This window comes from Miniopterus natalensis, chromosome X, assembly GCF_054644295.1.
Source record: "Miniopterus natalensis isolate mMinNat1 chromosome X, mMinNat1.hap1, whole genome shotgun sequence".
Taxonomy (NCBI): Eukaryota; Metazoa; Chordata; class Mammalia; order Chiroptera; family Miniopteridae; genus Miniopterus; species Miniopterus natalensis.
The window spans coordinates 67,371,102-67,396,074 of NC_142103.1; the positions used below are offsets into that span (position 1 = coordinate 67,371,102).

Here is a 24,973-nt window from a genome sequence, read left to right on the forward strand (position 1 = left end):
GCCTGGGGGGGGGGGGGGGTCCTTTACATTCCTTCTTTTCCTTTTTTCGTGGGCTTGTCAGTTCGTTCACTCGCTCATTCATTAGTTCATTATTACATTCAATACACTCCCCCCCTCACGCCTCGGTCGGACGAGCACCACTCCTCCAGCCTGACCTGACCCTCCCCCCCCGGGCCCCAGCCCAGCTCCTTTCCCTCCCCGCCCCCTTTCTGGGCCAATCGGAGCCGGTGGGCCGGGCGGGGCCATGATCTGGGCGGGGCCTCGCTTCCACACTACCCCTGGCTGCGCCCGGGGCTCCGGAAACGCGCCGTGGTGCTGTTGGGCTCAGCGGCGCACGGGCGCGGGCGGCTCCGTAGCGCTTCCTGCCACGCCGGGCCTGCCTGGGCCGACCCAGCGCCGCTTAGCCGAGGGCCGTGCGTCGACCACCGCCGGGCTGGGGTGAGCGTGCAGACCACGGGAGGATATGCTCAGAGCACTGGAGGGTGTGCAGAGATGGGTGATCGGTTGGTCCGCAAGGGGATGTCCTGGAGGCTCGGGACATTACGCGGGCCGCGGGTGAATGTGCGGGGTGATAGTTTGGGCCGCGGAAGGATGCGCAGGGGGATGACCCGGGAGAATGTGGGGTTTGGGGATGAGTGTTTCGGGGATTGTGAGGTGGGGGATGGACAGTCAAGCCTTGTTGGGGGGACGTCTTTGGGCCCCGCGATAAGCTGTTTTGCCCTGGGGCCCGCCAGAGGGGAAAACGGGTCCGGGGTGGCCCGTAGGAGGGGGCCCGAAGGCCTTCCCACGGCGGGCAGGCGAAGGTGGTCAGGGGCGGGAATCGCCGACGTGCGGAGGCCTACCCTGCTTTTTGGAAGACGTTAAGGAGTGGGAACTGGTCAGTGTGGGAAGGAAAGGACTGCCCTAAGTGTAATGGAGGCCGAGGGGTAGGGGGCGTTTGGTGAGTATTTAAAGGACATTTCTCCAGTCTGGGGGAGGGGCTGAGCCGCAGTTTGGGGCGTAGGTGAGTGAGCTGGGGAAGGTTCCTGCTAGTGGAGTCCTTCCTTTTCTTTTGGGTGGGGGTCGAGCCTCTTCTTGGCGGGGAGGATGGGGACGGGTAGACTAGAGCCCAAGGTCTCTGAGGGAGGGGGAGGGGCAGCCCTTGCTCAAGGCCCTCGGTCTGATCTGGGCTTTATCTGTCGCCCTTCTGGGGGCCACCATCTCCTGCTCCAGTGCCACCGCTCCTAAGCTCCTTTGCTGCCTCCTTTAGTCTATATTTGGGTGATTAATTACATGTCTTTTTCCATCCCCCCCACTCGCCTGCCGCCCAAAGCCCATGGTCCCTTTCAATCACCACCACCCCCAAATACTGGCCCTCTTCCCGGAGGTCCCACCCTGTTCCAACTGACACCCTCCAGGCAGCGTTTGCCTAGCCCAGCTGCCAGCCGCCAGCCCCCTCCAGTCTCCTTGGTCAGTGAAATATTTCTTCAACCTCAGACGCAACATTTTTCCTTTACCAAAGGATTTCAGATGGGATTGCTAGAACAGTACCTCCTCTGGGCACTAATGCTGCCTCACCCCATCCTCCATCCTCCCTCCCCCATTGGGCCTTTAAGTAGAAGCAGCTTGCACAGTGCCTGGCACAGTCCAGTCCATTCCCAAAAAAATCCCTGGAGCTATATTTAGGATCCTATTGAGCAGTGATTTCCAGCCTTCTTTGGGTGAGAGACCCCTTGGAAAATCACTAGAAAATGTGAATTGTTTTCCCAGAAGTCTGACAGCATAGAGTGAGATTCCACTCAGGAGGCTCATGGGCTAGAATCCTGTCTGCTGAGCTGAGGTGAGGAAGCCTCCAGATTTTAGATGGCCCAGTGCTAAGGAGAAGCAGCTCTGTGTCCCAAACCCAGTGCTGATTAGAAATGCAGACTCCTTGGCCCCACCCACACCTGCTACTCTGCCCCTTGAGTTCTTAGCAAACCCCAAGTCAGGTTTCTAACCCACTGATCCAACCCTAGCCCTAACCTGCCTGAGCTCCTCAAATGGCCCAGGGATCCCTTGGGATTTGCCCCCACCCTCATTTAGATTCTTTCATATCCAGGGCAGTGTAACCTAAATGAAGCTATGCTTACAATTTATTTTTATTTTTACTAAAATGGCATGCATCTTCTTGGAGAAATGGGAACATAAACTTTTCCTCAATTAAGAACAACAAACACTACAAAATCCCCTTCTGGTCTACCTTCTGGCTTTTTATAGAAGGGAAAGAAAATGGAAACCTAAACAGAGAGGGACAGGTGCCCAGGCAGAGTGAGAGAGGAAAACTGAGGAAGACAGAGACAGATGCCTCCCACCCACGCACACAGAAAAAGACACACACAGACAAAAACATCCCAAGAGAAACAGACTTTTCTTGGTGAAACACCCTCTCTTTTGGCCCTTTAGAATTCTGCCACTTCTAGTAGCAGCACATTTGCACAGTATAAGGTGGGCCCAAATGGGGCCTTTGGGAGCCCCATCCTGGCAAGACAGGTAGAGAGCAGGCCCAGCTTTAGCCCAGGGGCTCAGTGTCCTGGCCTTTCCTGGTTTGGGGGGATCAGGATCTTGCAGGGTGTGTTCAGTGTCAGCCTGTCCTTTGGTTGAGCACTCACAACCCCAAAAGATATGTTCCCAAGTCTCCTTCTGTTCCCTTGAATTATTTCAGTCCAACAGGTAGAACCTTATCTGGTTGACTAATTGCTCAGAATTGTTCCAAGACATGGTGAGCCATGCCTGTGTGACCCTTTTGGGTAAGTCTGGGTGTTTACAGACCATGTCTTCTGGCCTTGCTGTTAGAAGACCCCATAGGTGGGGATGCAAGATGGTGAGAAGTATTGTTTCCATTGTGGAAGTGACTATATTTTCATATATGCCAGTGTTGCTGCACTGTCTTTGTCCAGAAACAGTTCTCTCAGTCTAAGTGACACAACTCAAGGAAGAACATGTATTCAGTAAGGAAAACTGGGAATCCAGGTGATCATTAGGATGGGAGAGGGAGCTGAAGACACCTATCTGAATTAGATGCTGAAAAAAGAGGTCTCTTGTGTGACCTAAAAAGACATCCCCCTGAGACATTTTTGCTCTGGCCCAGAACCAAACTGAATACCATGAGCCACCTGTTGTCTTCTGGGGCCTGTGGACATTCTGCTACAGGTCCTTATCTAGATACTCCAGGGAGTCCAGGTGTTTCTGGCACCCCTTGGAAATTTCCAGAAGCTGTCAGATCTAATTTGGTTGGCCTTGCTGCTTGCCCTCTGTCCCTACTGCCCAGGAACTGGCAGCACCTGCTGAGGAGGTTGCTTGGCTATTTGTGCCATGGAATTGGTCAAACACTCATCTTTTAGGCTACAAATCGACCTTTAGTAGTAGCCAGATATCCAGAAGAGGGATCCTCAGCTCAAAGTCGACCAGAAGACACCTGATACTTTTTGTGATACAGGTTGGTTTTTGTCTTCATTGAATTCAACTCTTTCTGTTCTTTCTGATCTAAGTGGAATAATTATTTTGATTCTTAATGTTTCTGATTCCCTATTGAAAAGTCTATTTAAATTTAAATAAGTTGGTTAAAATTCACATTGCTATCTAAAGCACTATCAGGACCACTTGTTCACGTGATGCTCTCTCATATTTTACAAAGCATGGTTTTTCTGATTGCCAGGCAGTGGGTTAGTGTGGACAAGATTTCCTTGTGTTCATGAAACAGCTGCAGTGGCTGTGGCACTTGACTAGGTTCAGGGAGGAATCTGAAGTCAACTTAAGGGCTCTCAGTCTCTGGGAGCATATAGTCATTAGACTACACTACACATCTCGCTTAAAGAAGGAAGGTAGTATTATTTATATTAAGAGGCAGAGATTTGTCTTCTCATATCTTTCTCTGAACTTGCATTTCCTGGCTGTGTAGGGGTGCGCCTTATGAGATTTGGGGCATGCTTTTCCACGGTGACTTACTTCGAAGGTCAGCCTCATCCTCTGTATCCATTGGGTACACTACAATGGTTTTCATATTCTGCCTAGAATTGCTTTGACCTTGATTTCCCAAGGTCCACTTTTGGAAGGCAGCAGACACCTGTTTTTGTCACTTTGGTCACTGGGTCCAGCTTCTTTTCCAGATTAGTTCCACCATTTTAAAATAGAGCCATTGTGCATCATGGCTTCTAAATGATCAGATTGTCTCTGGGATTGATGATAATTGTATTTTTAACTGCAGTGGGAGTTAATGTGTATTATCTTTTTTAATGCTTTATCTTTGCTTCTTCTAAAGCTTTTACCCGATATACTTAGTTAATTATGCAGAGTTTAGCTTCCTTTTGTGAAATCAGGGCTCACTTTTCCCCTCCTGTTTTTATGAGCACCTTCTAAATTATTTCTGTGTCTGTGTGCTCTGTCTCTGTGGGTGGTGATCTGAAGTGCACTCAGGTGAAGTCCCTGGGCAAACCTGGTACAGGAAGGGCCATTCCTGTTGCTACCTGGAAAAGAATAATGAACGATTCACTTGGGGGTTGTGGCTGCAGAATTTCAACAGTTAATCAGGCCAATTAAGTGAACACTTCGGTGGGATCTGCTCAATTAAATGGAACACTTCAAGAGGATTTGCTCAGTTAAATGTGGGTGGCTTGGAAGAACTGAGGGAGAGAGAGGGGATGATGTATGGTATCTGATGTGTTATCTATAGTGCAGTGAGGGCCTATTAATAGGATGATTTAAAGCCAATACCCCAAATTCATATATACCATCAGGACTCACCTATCTTCTGGTGACTGCCTATCTTCTGGTGTTAGAGGGTCACATGTTATTTCTCTTTTCTCTATTGTGGTTCAAAAAGTCTAAAATCTTGGGAGCTGGACCTTAAGCAAGTTACTTAACCTCTTGGATCCATGACTTCCTTCTCTGTAAAATGGGGGTGAAATAACTACAGGTTGCAATAATTAAATTAAATTTGGGGAAGGGAGAAGCACATTGCCAAACCCTTAGTAGGTACTCTGTAAATGGAAATTTTCTCTATTTAGCATGCCCCTCCCCCTCAGTTTATCACTGCCCACTCAGTGCCAGGATCTGCTGCAGATGTTGGAGGTCGGAGTGACCAAGAAAAAGAAGGCCCTTGTCCTGTAGGAGGTGACATTTCACCTGGGAGAGTCAGGTAAAACCAAGCAATTTCAGAGGATAATTTTTAGGTAGTAAAGAGTGATACAAGTAAACCCTGATGGGGCTGGAGAGTGAAGATGTTTGGGGAGGTGACACTCAAGTGAGGTCTGAATTCTTAGAAGAAGCCACCTGTGTAATGGTCAGAGGCCCTGAAAGGTATTGCCTTGGCATATCTAGGAATAATGAAGGTCAGAGTGTCTGGAAGGAATGACTGAGGTTTGGAGTGCAGAATATGGGTCTGGTGGGCTAGGCCAGGGCCTTGTAGGGGGTTAATAAGGACTTACTTAGCTCTCTGGCCTGAGGGTTTGTAACAGGCTATCTTTTTCATACGGTGAATGCAAGGTGTTCTCACCCCCATTATACTTAGCAACAAAACCTCAGTGTCAATTGGAAGTAAATTTTAATAAATGAATTGTATAAGTAATCTATGGCCAGTTCATTTTGAATTGGAAGCCAATGTCAAATCAGACATCAAATGTATACCAGGAAGAATCCAACTGCTCAGAGAGGGCCCTGCCCAGGTGATGGTGGGATACAGAGGTCTTGGCTGCTGGGCACTTGGGGTTAATTCACACACAAGAGCTGGGCAGCTGGTTAAAGATGAGAATGGGGCGTCTGTGGATGTTGGGGCCAAAGAAGGCCTGCTCACACCTGTCCATGGCACTGACAGCCTGTGGGGGGACAACCCTGTGGTACTGCCTCTAAGCTTTCTGGGACTACCCACACATTCCTGCCAGCCCTTCTTCCCTGTGCCTGCCTTGCCCATGTGGGCACCTCAGGGCATTGCCCAGCTTCGAGGCCTCAGCCCTGTCCTCTTGCATGCTGACCACCTTTTTTATCCAAAGTCTACCCACATCTTTTAAAATGGTTGTTTTTTTCTGATTACCAAAGAAATGCAGCTTGGTTACTAATAATTCACTCATTACAGAAACAGAAAGCAGACCTTTCTAGACCCAGACTCCACCCCAGTGTGGCACACACTGCACTATAGGTGTGCTCATTTTAGCTACAAGTCACTCTCAGTTTATTCCTTTTATCTCCAAAAAGCAAATGTATACTTATCCATTCTCTCCCCTTTACCTACCCTCTTTCAATGATTTAACAAACAGTTCTGCCTCTCTACATCTTCTGCAAAGGAGTCTCATTTTTATAATCTGCATGTCATCCTTCATTGGCCACCTGTTGATTTTTTTTTTTCCATTTTTATTTACTTTTATTCTATTTGTTGGTTAGTTGGTTTTCTGCCACCTGTTGATTTTATACCTAAGTTCTCCAGTTTTCATGCCTGCTCTGAGTTCTAGGACTCTTCAGTAACAACTCCAGAGCTCTGAGTTGCATTCTCCCACTCTCTTGTTTTTATGACATGGGGATTATTTAGACACTTCCTGTTGGTGACAGTATATTGTTTCCCATCCTTTTACTTTTAACCTATCCATGTCTTTATATTTAAAGTCTTTATATTTAAAGTTTCTTGTATACAGCATATAGTTGAGTCTCATTTTTTAAATACAGTCTTATAATCTCTATCTTTTATTTGGAGTGTTTAGTCTATTTGCATGTTTCCTTTTTATTGAATTTATTGGGGTGACACTGGTTAACAAAATTATATAGGTTTCAGGTGCACAATTCTTTTTTTACATTTTTTAAGTTTATTTTTATTGTTGACAGTATTACAGATGTCCCCTATTTCCTCCCACTTCCCCCCTCCGCCCAGCCCCTACCCCATTCTACAACACATCATCTGTATGCTGTATTGTGTGTTCTCTACCCCAAGCCTTCTTCCATCACCATTTACCCCCCTTTACCCTCTTCTACCTCTACCTATGAGTCTTTTTCTATTTTGTTTGTTAGTTTATTTTGTTCATTAGATTCCACATGAGTGAAATCATATGGTACTTGTCTTTCTCTGACTGCCTTATTTCACTTAGCATAATGCTCTCCCCCACCCACCCCCCAAAAAGCTATGGTACATTTACACAATGGAATACTACTTGGCTGTAAAAAAGAAGGAAATCTTACCCTTTGTGACTCCATTTGCATTGAACTTAATTATCCATATGGTTGGATTTAAATTTACCATCTTGCTATTTGTTTCTATCTGTCTCATCTGTTCTTTTTCCTTTGTTTCTTTACTGAATGTCCCGGGTGATCATTGAGGAGGACTCTCTACTCTGGTTGTTTGAGCCCTGAACATCTCTCTACCTTTGTGTGTCCTAGGAATTGTTCCAGTTACAGCTTCCTGGTCCTGCTTTCCCCATCTTTTGGAGTTTCACTCTATGCATGCATGGCTTAGTAGTCTTACGAAGATTTTTTTGGAGCTCTTTTTTCTGCAAAGCTCCCTCCTTTCTGGAACTCTGCTCTGGAACTTCCAGCTGCCTTGAACACTGATTTGTGTCTTGAAGCCACTAAGCTCTGTTTGGGTCCCCCTTCTCTACACTCTCAATCTGGAAATTGCTTCCAAAGAACTGGTGATAAGGCTCATCTCATTTGTTTCTCTTCTCTCAGGGATCCTGAACCTGTGTTGCCTACTGTCCAATGTCTAAAAACTGTTGCTTCACATCTATTTTGTACAGTTTTCTGCTTGTTTATGGCAGGACATTAAGTCTTTCCTTGTTACCCCATCATGGCCAGAAGTGGAAATCACCATTCATCCTTTTAACATAGCATCTAATTTTATGTAAGTCTTTCTGCTGGAGTATCTGGGTTTTGTACTCCTTGAGCTGGTATAAAAATGCTTCCTTTTCATTTAATTATAAATTGAATTGACTTTACCCGGCTTCAGAACAGAAACTGTGCTCCTGTTTCTTTAAACTCACTAAAGTGGAAGGCCTGTGATGTATACATGTCTATGGTAGGATCTTGTAATTTTTCACATATTCTGCAATCTGGAAAAAAAAGGTAACTCATACATATTATTATTCAGATCTTTCATTTATTTAGCAACTAAGTGTTTAAAGATCTTTTCTTTGATGCTTCTTTTTTGAGCTGTTTTGTTCAACTTTTCCTTTTGTCAAATGTATCACAGAAATGTCTTGTCTGTAGCTGACTCATTGTCACCTGGCAAATTGTTTCAGTGGGGTGGGGGGTGGCCGTTAAAGGGCCTTGCTACTGGTCAGAAAGTCCTGGCTCCTGCCCTTCGTTGCCTCTCTTTTCTCCAATGGCCAATCTGATGTTTTGTTGCCCTTACAAATTTGGAAAGAATCTCTCACTTCCTAAATATTTCTTGATATTCTTTTGGGAATGCTTTCTTCCTGTACAGTGTGAGTGAGCACTGACCTCTTAGAGGTTAGCTTCTAGGAGGCCTGTGGCTGGCCTGTCTCTGAGAGCCAGACTCCCCACTATCAGCTCTCTGCCTTTGCCTTCTCCTGATTGTGCCTGGGCTAACATTCACTTGTCTTGTCAGGGCTCCCTCTCGCCTGCCTGTATTCATTCTTTGCCAGTCCACTTTCCCCACTGTTGGGGGTATGTTTTCTTATACATACTCAGGCTCTGGATTGTCACTCAGCTGCTGTGGAAGAGAAGACTCATCAAGATATAAATCCAGGGAAAAGGAAATTGTCAGTCTCATCCCAGGGGACCCAAAGGCAGGGCTGCTGTCACTCGCAGCTCTTTTCACTTTCCTTAACTCTGCCTGCTTCCCGCCCCCCCTCCCCCAGGTCTTGTCCTTCTCCAGGATAGAGCCCCAGGAAACTAGGTCCTGGCAGGCCCTCTTGAGATGCTGAAGGCCCAGGTGAACTGTGCTTTCCTCTGCCTAGCTTGGGGATCTGTCAGTACTCCCTGTTCTGGCCTCAGCCTCACCTCTTGCCTCAGCTGCTGCCTTCCCTCCCTCCATTTCTCCCTTCTTCAGCTTCTCTCCCTGGACTCTGCCGAGGAATGGATGCCCACTGGGGTTTGTAATCCCCATCATACCATTGGGGGAGCTAAGTTTCAATCCAGGAAAGTGATTGAACTGAGGTCCCTTGGGAGGCCAGTGCCATGGCCCAGGTCTCCTAGCACTTGGTCAGGTTCTCTTTCCAGGACTTCTTGACACTTGTGGTTAGATCTCCATGTTAGCAAGGCACACTCATTCCAGCCCCTCACCTCATGTCCCTGGTGTTACTGTGCTGCCCCTACCTCATTCTAGAATGGATAGATAACTGATTATCCCTTTTAATTCTTTCAGAATTCACTGACATTTGGCAATGTGGCACAGTACATCACAAAAAGGGAGTGGTTGAGGCTGGACCCTGAGCAGAGGACACTGGTGTATTACTGGAACCTGACTTCCGTGGGTAAGGACACCCCTAGCCCTTCCATCAGCTTCATGATCCTGCGCAGCAGGAGTGGGGTGAGAGGGCTTGTGGCCCCAGGAATGGGCTCTAAGAAAATACAAGAGTCTGCCACATTCAACTTCTCACAGGGCTCCTCCATAACATCTAATGGCAGGAAAGGATGCCCCTTCAGACTTTTATTGGAAAAGAAATTAAACCAAACCAGCCACTATAATCTAGAATACTTTTTAAACCCACAAATGATACAAATTGTGTGGCCATTTTATTCTAGTTTACTGTTGAGAGAGAGGTTGGCAACAGCAAGTTCCTGTGCACCATCATGCTGCATGTGTGAGGTGGGGAGGGTTCTTAGAAGAGAGACGCTGTCGTCAGGTGTGGAGTTGTGGAAGAGCATGGAGTTCAGTATGGGGCCCTGAGGAGGTGGATATAGAGAAAGGGAGGGTCAGCTCCTCAGGACGACCACTTGGCACTCTGCGGAGGTGGGCCCAGAGCCTGTCTCATCCAGCCCCTGGAAGGAGCCGCCCCTTAGGAAAGGCATTTGAAATGGATGAATGACTTCTGAAGGTCACAGCCAACCCAGACTTTGAAGATTGAAAGAGATTCCCCTTTGAAGGCCCTGTACTCTTCTGATGTCATTTCTGGCTGCCATAACCCATTTCTTTTTCCATAAGCAGGAGTCCCTGTTTTGAATCCTGCTTTGGTTTCTCACCTGGTGCAAGGACACGTGCTATTGGTATCAGACCCTTAACACGGATGAGCTAAGTGTTCTGGTGAGTGAAAAAGAATCCTGAAGAAATGTGAGGAAATCATGGGGAAGCCCAGCTGAGCCTTTGGAGAAAGGATATGGCTGCTCTTCAGTCACAGAAGGGGACACTTCCTCAGGACCACTTTGGTAGGAAGCTCAATCAATCAGGCCCTTCTGCCCTTTTCCTCTATGGTCCTTGCTTCCAGTTGGATGGGCACCAGCTGTTCTGACCCAGTGGCCTCCAGGTCCATCAGCTGTCTCAGGAGTAAAGCAATTCTTGACAAAGGAGAATAACCTCCTTCCCTCCCTCCCTCCCTTCCTTCCATCTGCAGACTGCAGTGTCTTGTGTTTCTCATTTCAGAAAGCATCTTGGTGACTCAATACCAGAGGATGGGTGAAGACGCCCAGCCACAGGAGATGACATCCACGAGCTCCCCAAGGGCCAGTGAGCCCAGCCCTGAAGTCAAACAGAATGGGAACTCTGAGGGGAAGGGGGGGAGCCCCCAGAATCTGCCCGTAGAACATCACTTTGCATGTAAAGAGTGTGGGGATGCCTTTCGGCTTAAGGTCCTTCTGGTGCAGCACCAGAGAATTCACAGTGAAGAGAAGGGCTGGGAGTGTGGGGATTGTGGGAAGGTCTTCAAGGCTGTCTCTGAATTCAACGAACACCGGAAGAACCATGTGGCTGTAGAGCCCCGTCCTGGCCCAAGCCGGGCCCTCGATGATGCCGTGGAGAAGAGGGAGCAAATGGAGAGGGAGGCGAAACCGTTTGAGTGTGAGGAATGTGGGAAAAGGTTTAAGAAGAATGCAGGTCTCAGTCAACATCTGCGTGTCCACAGCAGAGAAAAGCCCTTTGACTGTGAGGAATGTGGGCGTTCCTTCAAAGTGAACACCCACCTCTTTCGCCATCAGAAGCTTCATATTTCGGAAAAACCCTTTGCCTGCAAGGCCTGTAGCAGGGATTTCCTGGATCGCCAGGAACTTCTCAAGCACCAGCGAATGCACACCGGCCACCTGCCTTTCGACTGTGACGATTGCGGCAAGTCCTTCCGAGGAGTCAATGGCCTGGCCGAGCACCAGCGCATCCACAGCGGGGCCAAGCCCTACGGGTGTCCCCACTGCGGCAAGCTGTTCCGGAGGAGCTCAGAGCTCACCAAGCATCGGCGGATTCACACGGGCGAGAAGCCATATGAGTGTGGCCAGTGTGGAAAGGCCTTCCGGCAGAGCTCCAGCCTCCTGGAGCACCAGCGCATCCACACCGGGGAGCGGCCCTATGCGTGTGGCGACTGCGGCAAGGCCTTCCGGGGGCCCTCCGACCTGATTAAACACCGGCGGATCCACAGTGGACTAAAACCGTATGAGTGTGACAAGTGCGGGAAGGCCTTCCGGAGGAGCTCGGGCCTGAGTCGCCATCGGAGGACCCACAGTGGAACAAGACGCTGTGAGTGCAGTGAATGTGGCCGCGTGTTCAAGAGGCGGTCGGCGCTGCAGAAGCATCAGCCAACCCACCATGAGTAGATGAGGCCCGCAGACCCTTGTCTGTCAGTGAGTCCCTGCCCCCACCCCTGCCTCGCCCTAGAGTGGGATGGTAGAGTCAAAGGAGATGAACAGTTTTGTAGCGCTTATATATTTTATAGTCAGAAAGATTGAAACCAATTTATACTGCCACCAGCAATTTGTAAGTATACATTTCCCATTTTGCCTCTGGAGAGTAGCCTTTTCCGTTTTAATTTATTTTGGCTAGTTTAGCTCGCATAAAATATTTTCAAGGTATTTAAATCTGCAGGCCTTGAATCTGAGAATGAGAGAAACCTGGATGTGGGGGTTGAGGGGGGCTTGTTGGTCCTCCCCTGTAAGTTCCCACCTCAGGGAAACTGACACACAGCTATTCAATAATGGCTTCAATATAATGTGAGCCCAACTTTCCCGAAGAAAAGATTGCCCCAAAGTCTTTTGGCCTACTTGAATCTATAAATTTTAGGGATGTAAATAGAATACTCAAATGTGTTATAATATTTAATTTATTTAGTTATACATACATATTGTAAAACACATATTATATAGAATAATATATTAATTTAGAAAATTTCCTTTTTTCCCGTGCTCCGTTCCATATCATTTTGTTCTAACTCCTCACCTGCATTTCTAACCTCACCGTCTTCACCAACCTGGGAGCCCCCTTTGAGTCATCAATTTCAAAGCACATCCAGTGGTTTTCCATCCATTCGAGCTGTGTGCCATGTAGCATTATGACAACCCCTGCACAAGGCTCTCACTAGAAATTTCCTCCCAAGCCATAAGTACATGTCCATGTAAGATTAGGACAATTGTTTTTTAAATTTGTCCCATAACTTTGCAACATAACCACTTAAGGTGTTGCTTTTTTAAATGACCTTTAAAAGCCTTTTTTTAAGCATCTAAAATTTGTCATTGTGAGATCATACTCCTAGGTTAAATTTCTTTAGTGTCCTTTTTTCTGAAACCAATTCTGTCTAGTGAGCCCCACAAATATACAAAACTAGCATCAGTTGGGGTTTGTTTCAGGTTAATGAGTCATCCTTAGCAGCATTATTTTGTTCAAAATTAAGTAGTTGAAAGAGCATCCCCATAGTAACAGGGACATATCAAGGACTCAAGTGAAAGGTAACACCTCCTTTTCGAGAACAATTGCCTCTCCTCATATGGGACCTAGATGGTACTTCTCCAACCCTCCGTTTCCGGCTTTGTAAAACAGGGATGATCACAGGACTACTTCCTGAGGTTATGGTGAGGACTGTGACACCATGCCTAGCATGGAGGGACACTCAGTGAAGGGCATCTGCTGTCATCATCATAGTTATTGCTATAATTTTATGGGTCATTAGTACTAGAACTGGAGATGGACCCAGGCCTCCTAACTCCTAGTCTCATCTTTTTTCTCTCATGAGATGACTTAAATACTGTCCGTTTTCTTGCATGCAAATTGTACATTCATCTCCTTTGACCAGTTATCAAGTTACCTTTGAATATATTGACTTTTTATAGAAGTTCTTTCTATATTGATTGTGATGATCTCTTTTTCAATTTTATTGCTTAGCTCTTTGTAGGAGTTTCATTACATTTTTTTGTTATGCAAGCTTTTAATTTTTATGTATCCAAGCATTCACTGTTGTCCGTTAAATTGTAATTTTCATTGGTTGAGTAGTTAGATATGACATTTTCTTCTAGAATTTTAATTATAAATGAAAAGTTGAAAGCCCTGCCCCACCAGAAGGTGAATGTTTGAAGTGGGCAGGCTGGATGGGAATGGGCCAGAGAAACAGGCTCGCTCCTCATCCAAGATGCAGACTCTGTGCATGTCTGTGGGCAGTACTTGACTATCCAACCTGACCACTCAGGCACGCGAGAGAAACTTCCATCAAAGATTGGCCAGAACACTGACTGTTCCTCATTATAGCCCTAGCCATCAGCAGCAGGGCTGGGCCTCACCTAGATCAATGGGGTGGTCCAAACTTGGTCTTGGCAACAGCCATCCATCCTTTGAGCTCCTGGGAGCCTTGGCCATGTCTGGCGTGGATTCAGTGCATGAGCAGCAGATCCACCCAAGAGACATCTCCTCCAACATAAGAAGACTCACCTGACAATGATGTCACGTGAATTGTATCCTCCTCTTAGTGACTCTGGAACAAGAAAGAGGTCGGTTTGGTGGCTTCCACTTTTGGCAACTAGGGGGAAATTCACCCTAGTTCTGATGTCACCTCCTGTAGCCACACCTAAGAGGAACAACAGAGCAAAGGCTCAGAGAGAAACCGTGCCCCTCTGATGGCCTGCATGTCATGGTGATAGAAGCTGGCCACAACAGGCCTAGGCTGTGACTTACAGCAGGTGTGCCCAGGAGGGGCAGTAAAACAAGGGTTAGGAGGGCAATGATGCCCTTCTGATGGCCCGTGTGGCATAGAAATAGAAGCTGGTCATTCTGGGGCTAGGCTGTTACTTCCAGGAGCCTCTTCCAGGAAGAATAGCAGCAAGGGCTGGCCAGGAGCTGGCCCTTCCTGCAGAGCCCACGGGTAGAAGCCGCCACACAAGCTGTGGTGTGACTTCCCAGCAGCTGTGCCTGGGGTCAGAGGTGGGGACGGAGGGCACTAGAGGGCCTGGAGAGGAAGTGTGCCCTTCTGATGGGCCCACTGAGTCTGAGGCAGAGCTTCCCAAAAGCTCCCATCCTGGGAAGCAGGGTCCCACAATGCCTCCTGTGACCTTAGCCAAAAGGTACTCTGGAATGCCCCCCAGGCCACACCAATGGCTCTCTGTGACATCTCCATCCTGAGCCTCAGGCTGGAGAGCCACCAACAGCACTTGTTACATAGCAATTCCTTCTGCTCTGTGGGCTTCAGTTCTTGCAGTAGTTGTGAATCTGTGTCTGAGATCACTACTTCCTTCTCTCAGCAGTTTTTCTCTTTTCAAGCTGTTATGACGTGTTTGATACAAGTGTCATTTGGTAAGGAATGGTAACGTCCACGGGGGGGGGGGGGGGGCAAGTCTGGCACCTGTACCTGCAAGTACTCTGCCATTTCTTGCCCATTCACTAGGCATTTGTCGGGTTTTATGAAGGATCCAGATGCAGTATTAACTCTGAACTTAGCATCATCATCACTGCCTTGTTTCCTCCAGCTGGGACACGGTGTCCTGCCATCCCATCATGCCCTTCTTTACTTTTTTCCATTTCCAGTTCTATAATTTTCTCTCAAATAAACCCTTTTCCGGAGTTAACACTAAAGACCTCATCTTTTCCATCACTGTGTTTGCAGGTGAAGTCTGTGCTCCAAACACAATCAGTCTGTGGCTTTCACGTGTGTCCTGTAGTTGTGCCCAGTCCTGTTTTTGCCTCTGGTAACTTGGGGGTGGATTTCCTGGGGTTCTCTAGGTATACTGCTACATCAGATGCAAAATGTGATTGAGCTTTCTGTTATGTGTGCTTGTCTATGCATTCATGTATCTACCTCATTTCATTTTTCTTTCTAATCACACGGACCTTTTTGCAAGGGGAACAAAGAGCAGTTGGGTACATAGAATGCTAGCTCTCATTAGAAATATATCCTTTTTTTATATTCTGAAAGAAACCCTCCATTGCTTTTATTAAAGTTTTGAACACTTGCTGAAATTTTCAAAAAAAGTAATTGTTTACCATTTTTGCTGCTTGAAATTAACTGTGTTGATTAGTTGTGCCATACCCATTCTCAAATTTCCAGAATGAGCCTCATCCTATCACAGTGGGCATCCTTCTCATGTGGTGTTGCATTCTGAGTGCCCCTGGCTTGGGCCTTGTTGTGTGCCATGTGACCCTCAACCTCCTCCTAGGCCACATTAATTAAACCACAGCTGACTACCTGACTTAAGGGCAGCAACTGGTCATCAGAGCTGGCTGGAGATGATGGGCCAGGCCTTTGAAGTTCTGCAAAGAAAGGAACTAAGAAGTTTCTATTTGGTGTTGGAAGAAAGAGGGAGCACATGGTATTTAAAAGAGTTGGGCAACACTGGCTTGAATATCTATGGGTTCCTGCTAGGCACCCCAGAGCTGCCTCATTCCCAGCACCCTGGGGAAGGCCTAGACTCATGTTCTGGGATTTCTGAGGACTGCCCTCCACCACAGACTTTCTTGATTTGAGCCAGCTTGAGTGGGTCTCTGTGTTTTGCAATCTGTCAAAAGCCAAGTTATCATTTGGCTGCTTCCTGAGAAGCATCAGGTAGCTGGCTTTCCTTGTGTTCTACCCTGCCCAAGTTCCTGGCCCAAGTCCCACCTGACTGTAGTAAACACAAATTTTAAATATGGTACCGTGTTCTGTTCACTAAAATGGGTTAAAAAATATATGCCTTCTAATATCAGTGAGTTTGACCAATGCTTTTCTGTCTGGTATTCCTGTACTGACCCCAAGTTTGCCCCACCCACCGTGTTTTTGTTTTTGGAAGTGTCTCCCTACTTCCAGAAAATCATCAGATGAAGAATTAATAACTTCTCTATTACTATGTATATTTACATTCTGTAATTGTCATTGCATCAGTTTGGATGTTTACTTTCAAAAGTAGGAATGGTCTCTTTAAACTTGACCTCGGTATTTGCATATCTGAGAACACTAGCTATGTCCTGCCCCAGTTCGTATTTCAGTTGTTGGCACTCTATTCTCCTTCCTCCCAATCTCCTTAACTTGTCTGTTTATGGCACTTGACTATAATCAGCCTTGCACTAGAGCTTCGCCCTCCCTGCCCTCCCCCACCCGCTAGATTGTGCGCTCTTAGAAGACAGGGGTGGTCCTTAATGTCTGATTCCCCTACCAGATCTAGCACAGTGCCTTGCATCAAGTAGATTTCAATAAATATATGTTAAATGGCTTCGGTCTCCTTGACTTATTTTGTCAAAGCTTAGTTTATCAATTCTTCCCTTGCTTTCTTCAAGCTCTGGAGTTCTCCCCTATCCTGAAGTCCAGGTGCTGTCTTGACTTCCACTTCCTAGATACTCAGAGGAGAGAAGAGATGTCCTGATGAGGGAGGGCTGGTTTTTTGTTTTGTTTTTTGGAAGTTTGAGCTCCCCCTTGGCAGAAGGGGCCTTTGATTCAGCCAGGTGCCTTCTCCCACCCTGGCTGGGGCTCTCCCTCAAGTCTGAATTCCAGGTGGGAGCAGAAGACCAGACTGGACTCTGAGCTCCTCCCCTAGGGGCTGGGAATGGGGTGACAGAAATAGCTTCTGGGACTTGAGAATCGGCCAGCCTCTTTGGGCTGGGTGGGCATGGGGGTGAGGAGGTCAGTCCTCTTGGTAGCCAGTGGCTGGCCCTCTCTCTAATGACCATTGTCTCATAAAAGGCAGGTAATGAGGAGAGGGCTCTGGCTTCCTGACCCTCTCAAGTGCAAACAACTCAGCTGTGGAGTCAGTTATCTGATCCTGGAAGGATAAGCACCGAGTGGGTTCCAGGGGTGCTTGTGTTGAGCCTTTGTGGTCCATGATGTACCCCAACAGGCGGGAGCAACATTAGAAAGGAGCATGACTCCCCCTACCAGCTCAGTCTCCCTGGAGGTTCCCAGACAAAGATCACACTGTCAATTGACAACTTCTAAGCAAGGGGTATGATAGCTCCTTGCCCCACTTGCAGCCCAGCCATTTCTGCTTGCAAGCCAGAAGTTTGGAAAAAACAATTTATTTGCTTTGCTGATTTCGTGATGTGCTTGCTGCTGAGAATTCCACCTATTTTTCCTTAAAATGTGCAAACTCTGTTCTGGAAAACTTTGGTTTTACAAAAGTCAAGGCCACAGATCCATTTGGACACCTAATACCAGGTCCCAGGGTAGTGACAGCCTGGGGCTTTTCTCTTGGGGCCCTGTGAGCCTCTAGAAGGGGTTTGAGAATGTTCTATGCCCCTGCCTTTGGGAGCCCTGTAGCCTCTCCAACATCACCCTCTGAGCCCCCCCACCCCCAGAAGTCTTGCTGGTCTGGGAGTTCAGTCCCCAGAACCCCACCTTGTTGCCCTAGTCCAAGCTCCCAACCACATGACCCTCTTCCCTAACCCACTTCTGTCCAGCTTGTGGCCCACCTGGGAGGCACCACTGGCATTGTCTCAAACTGTTCGGGCTGCTATAACAAAAATACCATAAGTCAGGTAGTTTACAAACAACAGACATTTATTGCTCACAGTTCTGGAGGCTAGAAGTCCAAGATCAAGTTGCTGGCAAAGCCAGTGTCTGGTGAGGACCTGTTTCCTGATTCATAGATGGATGTCATTTTGCTGTGTCCTCACATGGAAGAGACAGAGGAGCTCTCTGAGGTCTCTCTTATAAGGGCACAAATTCCTTTCATGGGTGCTCCACCCTCATGACTTAATCACCTCCCAAAGGCCCCAGTCCTAATACCACCACCTTGGGAGTTAGGATTTCAGTGTATGAATTTGAGGGGGGACACAGACATTCAGTCCATAACAGGCATGTAGATAGAAAGAGGGCTTCTGCTTTGAAGCTCACTGTGTTTTAACCTAGTATCCTCCTAACCCATTATCCTCAAGTTTCTACCATCACAAACCCCTTCAAGAGTATCTGCTGTGCCCTGGCCAGTCTGGCACAGTAGTTAGCGCATCGGCCCACAGACTAAAGGGTCTCAGGTTCAGTTCTGGTCAAGGGCACGTACCTTGGTTGTAGGCTCCAGCCCCAGCCCCTGTCAGGGCGCGTGAGACACATCAATGTTTCTCCCTCTCCCTTCCACTCTCTGAAAAGCAAGGGAAAAAATATATACTCGGGTGAAGATTAAAAAAACAAAAAAGAGCATCTGCTGTGGCCCAGGTCATCACTGGAATACTGGGCTGAAATGTATTTCATTCAAATGGCTGACTGCTGGGCTGCCACTAGCCTCACATTGAAATGCTCCTTTGGCCTGAAACCATCACACTGGTGATGAGAGAAAGAAAAGAGAAACATGTGGGCAAGAATGCCCTGCCCACTGTTGACAGAGATGAAGGCGCTTGGCCTTCTCTTGGATTTATGTGTTTATGAGTTTTACTTACACATTGGTGAGCTGTTTGAAATTTTTCCCTCTGAGCGCCTATTATTCCTTTAATTAAAAGACACTTAAGTATATAATAAAAAACACACACCCCCCCACCTTTTTTCAGGCAAGACAGGTCAGAAATACCCTGTGTTCTCTCATCCTTACCCCTTTTCTGTCCCTCATTCAACAAGCATCTATTGAGCACCTGCTGTATACCAAGCTCCAAAAGCAAATGACAACCTCTGCCATCAAGCACAGAGCGCCAGAACAAGACAGATGTAGCGAAAATGTCACCACAAGTGGACTCCTAGGATTTATGTGCTTTAGTGGGTGCCAGTTACACTTCAATTTTTAAAACTACAGAGCCAAACACACACAATATTAGCAAACAAATCCCCCTCCTTCCATGCTCAGGTTCTGCTGATTTTACATTCCAAGGACCTCCATGCTCTACCTTGGCTGGGAGGGGGCCTCTCCATCCCCCCTGGGACATCTTGTGCTTTCATACCCAGCCTCACTGCCTAGGAGTGGCCTAAACCCCAAGACTGGGAGCCCCTAAGGCAGGGTGGGGCAGCTGACTCCTTGGGGATCCCTGTGCTGTGCACTTACCCACTTTGCATGCACCTCCCTTCCCGTCCTCCAAACCAAGAGCAAAGCAGTGGATATGATGGATCAGATTGTACACTGGGGGCAAAAAGACCCATCAGGGCTGGGCCAGCCTCAGAGTCCATGGCAGTGCCCATGATGCTGCGCAACCTGGTGGAAGTCTACAAGGAGCTGGTGGGCAACTACATGGAGCTGGGGACTGGTGCATCCAGAGGATTCTGTGGCATGTCCAGGTGGGGGACAGGAGGCTGACGCCAGCTTCCAGATGGGGCCTGAGTGCTGGGGGCAGGCCAACCCCCACTCCCCACCCCTCAGGGCTTCTCTGCCTACACCCCCATAAACCTGGGCCCTGCTGGTCCCCTTTACAGATGAGGAGACATAAGAAGGCTCCGTCAGGGAGAGACAAGGCCCAAGACCCTCTTCAAGGTAGAGGGAGCTGGGTGGGGCTGAGGGCAGGAGGGAGGGTTCCAGGCACAGCAGAGAGCAGGAAACCCAGACTCAAATCCTTTCAGGCTTCTGTATGTTACAGGACAGCCATTTTGGTTACAGTGGTAGAATCTCCTGGTTGGAGGTGGCAGGTGCCTGGAGGATGGGGTGCAGCCTCAGCCTTGACTCAGAAAGGCCCTCAAGGCCAGGAGCTGCCTGCACACTGGGCAGCTGAATGGAAGGGGCCTAATGGTGGAGGTGGGGACTGTTGGCCCTGAACTTCGAGAAGATTCACAGCACTAAGCCAGCTACTGAATAGCATGGAAGACACATTTGGCCAATGCTAGATGGCCAAGGCCAAATCCCAAATCTCACTATCAGGAAGTGAGTTTCTGAGATTTAATAAGTCTGAAATTTATCTCTAAATGTACCTGTTATTATAATGTTTTCCACTGTCACCCTCCAACTTTCAGGGTTGACCTTCTGGTGCAGGAACAGTGGTCTCAGCCTGCAGCTGACTCTTGGGTCCCTGTGTTGTGCACTTGCCCACTTTGCATACACTGCGTGGCAATACCTAACACTTTTCGGGAAGCCCACTGCATTTCAGATGAAAGGTTTCAGTAGCTTGTTTTCCAAGGAACTTTGTACCCTGGATTAACAGTTTGGTCAAATCTCAAAAACCCTTTTCTTTAGTTATTGAAAACAGTTGGTGTCTATAGCAGTCCTTGTGACAAGATTTCCTTTACATTTTTCAGCAACTGTTTTCCTGAAGTATTTTGTGAAGTCTGGCTTGAAGTTAGTTTAGGTGAGGTCAAAATGTATTTTGAGAACCTCACTTTTCTCTAAAACTTGATTCTTTTCTTCATATGTCCACATTATTATTACAGGGTCAGAGATGATTTATAAAATACACAATTGCATACAACTTTGGAGATTTTCCTCCTGAAGGTTCTGCCTTATTTCATTCTTGCAAAATGAGAATTCCCTGTAGGACTTTTTCTGAAAACACTCACGACCTAAATGGAATCAAACAGCTGAATACTAAATTCTTCTCTTTTTAAAAAAATACATTTTTATTGATTTCAGAGAGAGGAAGGGAGAGAGAGAGATAGGAACATCAATGATGAGAGAGTCATTGATAGGCTGCCTCCTGCACGCCCCCAACTGAGGATCGAGCCAGCAACCCGGGCATGTGCCCTGAGTAAAATCGAACTCTGAGCTCCTGGATCCTAGGTCGATGCTCAACCGCTGAGCCACACCCAGCCAGGCCTAAATTCCACTCTTAAAGTGCTATTACATAGTGCTACAAATGCCGTACCCATATATCAAACCACCAAGTAAGATTATTATCCTGTGTTGTACTATTTTTAAAAATGTATAAACATTTTCTACACACTTACACATACACTGTCTGTACACATACACTAGAGAGTTACTCACATCATATGTTTATTCTGAAACTTGCTCTCTTCACATAATGAGACATGCCTGGGAGAGAGATTTTAACTACAGCTCAGTATGATAAGCACAGCACCAATGTAGCTTGATTTCTTCCCCACTTCGCCTCCTTGGTAAACATTTGGGGGTCTTGCAGGGTTTTGCCAATGGGAACAATGCTGCATGGGCAGCTTTGCCCCATCACACAGGTGCAAGCACTGCAGTGGGATTGGTGCTGAGTTAGGTAGCACAGCACTGGAAAGCTTCAGCAGAAATCAGCTATAATGCAGCAGCTTAGAGAAGACAAGATCATTCCTCCCTCATGTAAGTCAGAGCCGATCAGTCAGGTTGATGGGGCAGTTCCACTCCACACAGTCACTCAGGCACCCCAGCTCCTTACATCTGGTTTCTCTTCTCTCCTCTAGAGTAGTGCTTCTCAAACTATCTATGGTAAAAGATCAGTTTATATCCCCCAATCCACTGCAGGACAAGACTTTGGTAACAAGCAATAAGATATCATGGTGATGTTGAATACCTATAAATGCTTCACAATGCTCCCTCCTGACACCTTATTGTGAACTGCTAATACATGGCTTGTAGTCCAGGAACCATGCCCAGGAGCTCAGCTGCAGGGCATTGCCTCAGCTGCGGGTTCAGCTCCCGAAAGGTCATATCTATGCCCTCTCTCCCCAGCCCTGTACTTCATTGACATTTTCCTGATTATTCCTGATTATTAGGGTAGTCACATTGAACATCTTTTTAAATATTTATAGACAATTAGCATTGGCATTTTCTGCAAACTTCTTGTTGAAATTCTTTGTTTTTCCCATTGACATATAATTCTTTTCATATGCTTGATATTAACCTTTCATCTGTCATATTGCACATGTTTCATATACTTTCTTCCACACTGTTCTTTATTTTAACTTAGTTTTTAGTGCATTTATTGTGATGCATAGGTTGTTTTTTCACCTTGATGCTGTCAAATGTATCAGAATTTTCTTTTATGGTGTGCACTTTGGGCCTCATTTAGTAAGATCTTAATCCAATGATTAGAAAGATATATGCCTCTATTTTTCTTTTTATAAATTTGTTTTTATAGTTTTATTGTTTATATTCATGTTTAGATTTTTTAACCATTCAGGAATCTTTTCATCTATGATATCTGGTTAGAATCTATTGTTATATTTTCCTTACATAGTCACTTGTCCCAACACCATACTTTTCTTGATTAATCAAAATACCAAATTCATTATGTGGAACAGAAGCTCTATGCTTCCATAACAGAGGTTTTGTTTCATTCACCACTAAAACAGAATCTGACACATCAGAGACTATCACTGTTTGTCAGTGAATGAAAGGATGGGTGGATGAACACTAAATTGCCAAATTTTCTTGGGTGTGTTTCTGGAATTTCTGTCATTCTATCAACTATGCTTACTCTTGCATCAATACTGTTTCAATTACTATAACATTATAATATGATTTGATATCTAGTAAATTCTTTCTTTTAAAATTTTTGGCCAATATTGTGAATTTTTCTTCAGAATGGATTTAAGAATCATCCCATCAGTTTCCATTAAAATCTCCTAAGGACTTTCATTGCAATTGCATTGAAGTTATAGACTAATTTCAGGGGCACTGACATCTTTCAACATTGAGCCTTTTTCTTCAAGAACATGATATAGCTCATCATTGACTCAGGCCTGCTTTTATATTTTTCTTCTTCACATCGGTCTTATACATTTTAATACATTTTAGTCTGAAGCATTTTATAGTTTGTGTTGCTCTTGGGATCAGGTGTTTTTTAAATATTCTATTTGCTGGGACAACAAGATGGCAGCGTAGGTAAACGTGGTACCTGCTGCCTCCCACAACCACATCAAAATTACAACTAAAATACAGAACAACCATCACTCAGAACCTCCTGAGATCTAAGATCCTTGAGCAACCTTATAACCATTGAACCATTGAACTGAACAGAAGCCCTACAAGGAGGGAACTGAAAGAACAACAGACCGGTAGGAGGGGCAGAGACGTGGGCAGATCGGGGCTGAATCTCAGAGACATAGCCACAGGCCCACACCTGGTGCTGTGGTTTAAACCCGGGAGGGATATCTTGGGGTGGAGGTTTCCCAGAGGAGTGAGGGATCCCAGCCCCACATCAGGCCCCCAGCCCAGGGCTCCAGGGTTCCAGGCCTGGAAAGAGATGTCCCCACAACTTTGGGATGTGAAAACCAACAGGGACTGTCACTAAGAGACGCAGAGGCAGTTGGAGTCCCAGGCAGCTCTTCTTAAAGGGCCCACGCATGAACTCACTCAGACCCGCTCTCTCTGAGCTCCAGCACTGGGCAGCAGCTTGGAAGGAAACTGGGACATTTGGGGAGGAACTAACTTGCCTGGACTCTGGGAGACAGCTGGAGAGACAGCTTTCTCACAGATAGAGGAGCTGGCAGAGGCCATTGCTCCTTTGGTGAGTCCTCCCCGCACAGAGCCGGCAGGCAGGCAGGCGCCTTCTCTGAATCTCCATCAACCTAACTCACACTTTTCACCCCACCCTGGTGATTCCCAGAGACCCTGCCCCTCCCTACTTGCAAGCTCATCCAAGCCACTTCCAGTTGCTTTTCTATGCAAGTGGCCTCTCTAGCCTCAGGCTTAGAACTTTCCTAAAATCTCTCAAACAAGCAACAGCTGGCCTCAGCATTCCCTATACCTCTTGATAAGTGGCCTCAGGCCTGGAACTAGTGGCAGCCAGCAACAAGTTCATAGCTTGGCCTCTCCTGGACACCTCCAAGCCCAGCACACATAGAAGCCATCTATGGATTGCTGTGTAGCTCATGCTGGGTGGCCCTGCGCAAGGCACAGGCAGAGGATGACTTTGCACCTACCGGGAGGCCCCAGAGACAGTGCACCTGGTGGTCAGCTTTGACCACACTGGATTACAACCCTATCACATCTATAAGTGACACACTCAACGGGCAGACTTGGTGAGCACCAAAGCTCCACTGAAGTAAATTCTGCTCCAGAGGGCTGTCTCCACCACAGCAGCTCTTTGGCTGTAGTTGCAGCTGGTCCTCACAGCTGATTGGCCTGGGGGTCAATTCCTCCCAGCAAAGCCAATAGCAACCAAGGCTCAGCACAACAGCCCACACAGGGGAGCACCTAGAAGGCCCAGCTCAGGTGACTTGGGAGACTGAGCTACTAGGTCCTACAGGACACCTACTACACAAAGCCACTCTACCAATTCCAAGAGACATAGCAGCTCTACCTAATACATAGAAACAAACACCAGGAAGCAACCAAAATGTGGAGGCAAAGAAACATGTCACAAAAGAAAGAACAGAAGAAATCTCCAGAAAAAGAACTAAATGAAATGGAGCCAACAAGCTACTAGATACAGAATTCAAAACAATGGTTATAAGATTGCTCAAGGATCTTAGTAAGACTATTAAAAAAACTAGGGAGATCATCAATGACATAATAAAGTGCCAGTGAGAAAGGGAGGCTACACTAACTGAAATGAAGAATAATTTACAAGGAATCAACAGTAGAGTAAAGGACACTAAGAATCAAATAAGCAATTTGGAATATGAAGAAGGAAAAAACACCCAACCAGAAGAGCAAAAAGAAAACAGAATCCAGAAATATGAGGATAGTGTAAGGAGCCTCTGGGAAAACTTCAAGAGGCCCAACATTCGTATTATTGGGATGAAAGAAGGAGAAGAAAGAGAGCAAGAAATTGAAAACCTATTTGAAAAAATAGTTACAGAAAACTTCCCATACCTGGGGGAAGAAATAGACTTACAAGTCCAGGAAGCACAGAGAGTCCCAA

The 24,973-nt window shown here is 46.7% G+C and overlaps 1 protein-coding gene across 4 annotated transcripts; it reads left to right on the forward strand.

Annotated features, from left to right (window-relative positions):
- Window positions 1–306: 306 nt before the first annotated feature.
- Window positions 307–16,536, forward strand: ZNF275 (zinc finger protein 275). 4 transcript variants are annotated; one of them, XM_087813481.1, is made up of 5 exons: window positions 307–438; window positions 3,287–3,454; window positions 9,320–9,428; window positions 10,103–10,320; window positions 10,535–16,536. In XM_087813481.1, the coding sequence occupies exons 4-5, from the start codon at window positions 10,272–10,274 to the stop codon at window positions 11,689–11,691; spliced, it is 1,206 nt and encodes a 401-aa protein (XP_087669607.1). In that variant the 5' UTR covers window positions 307–438; window positions 3,287–3,454; window positions 9,320–9,428; window positions 10,103–10,271; the 3' UTR covers window positions 11,692–16,536. The 4 variants fall into 4 exon arrangements, with proteins under 4 accessions (XP_087669607.1, XP_087669610.1, XP_087669609.1 ...); XM_087813484.1 differs by having other exon boundaries at window positions 10,103–10,198; XM_087813482.1 differs by having other exon boundaries at window positions 408–438; window positions 3,360–3,454.
- Window positions 16,537–24,973: the final 8,437 nt, after the last annotated feature.

Excerpts from the sequence above, each read along its gene's own strand:
- ZNF275 (XM_087813481.1), top strand. The coding sequence starts at position 10,272 with ATGGCTGCTCTTCAGTCACAGAAGGGGACACTTCCTCAGGACCACTTT. Across the intron at positions 10,321-10,534 it reads ACTTCCTCAGGACCACTTTG|AAAGCATCTTGGTGACTCAA; the intron begins GTAGGAAGCTCA and ends TTCTCATTTCAG.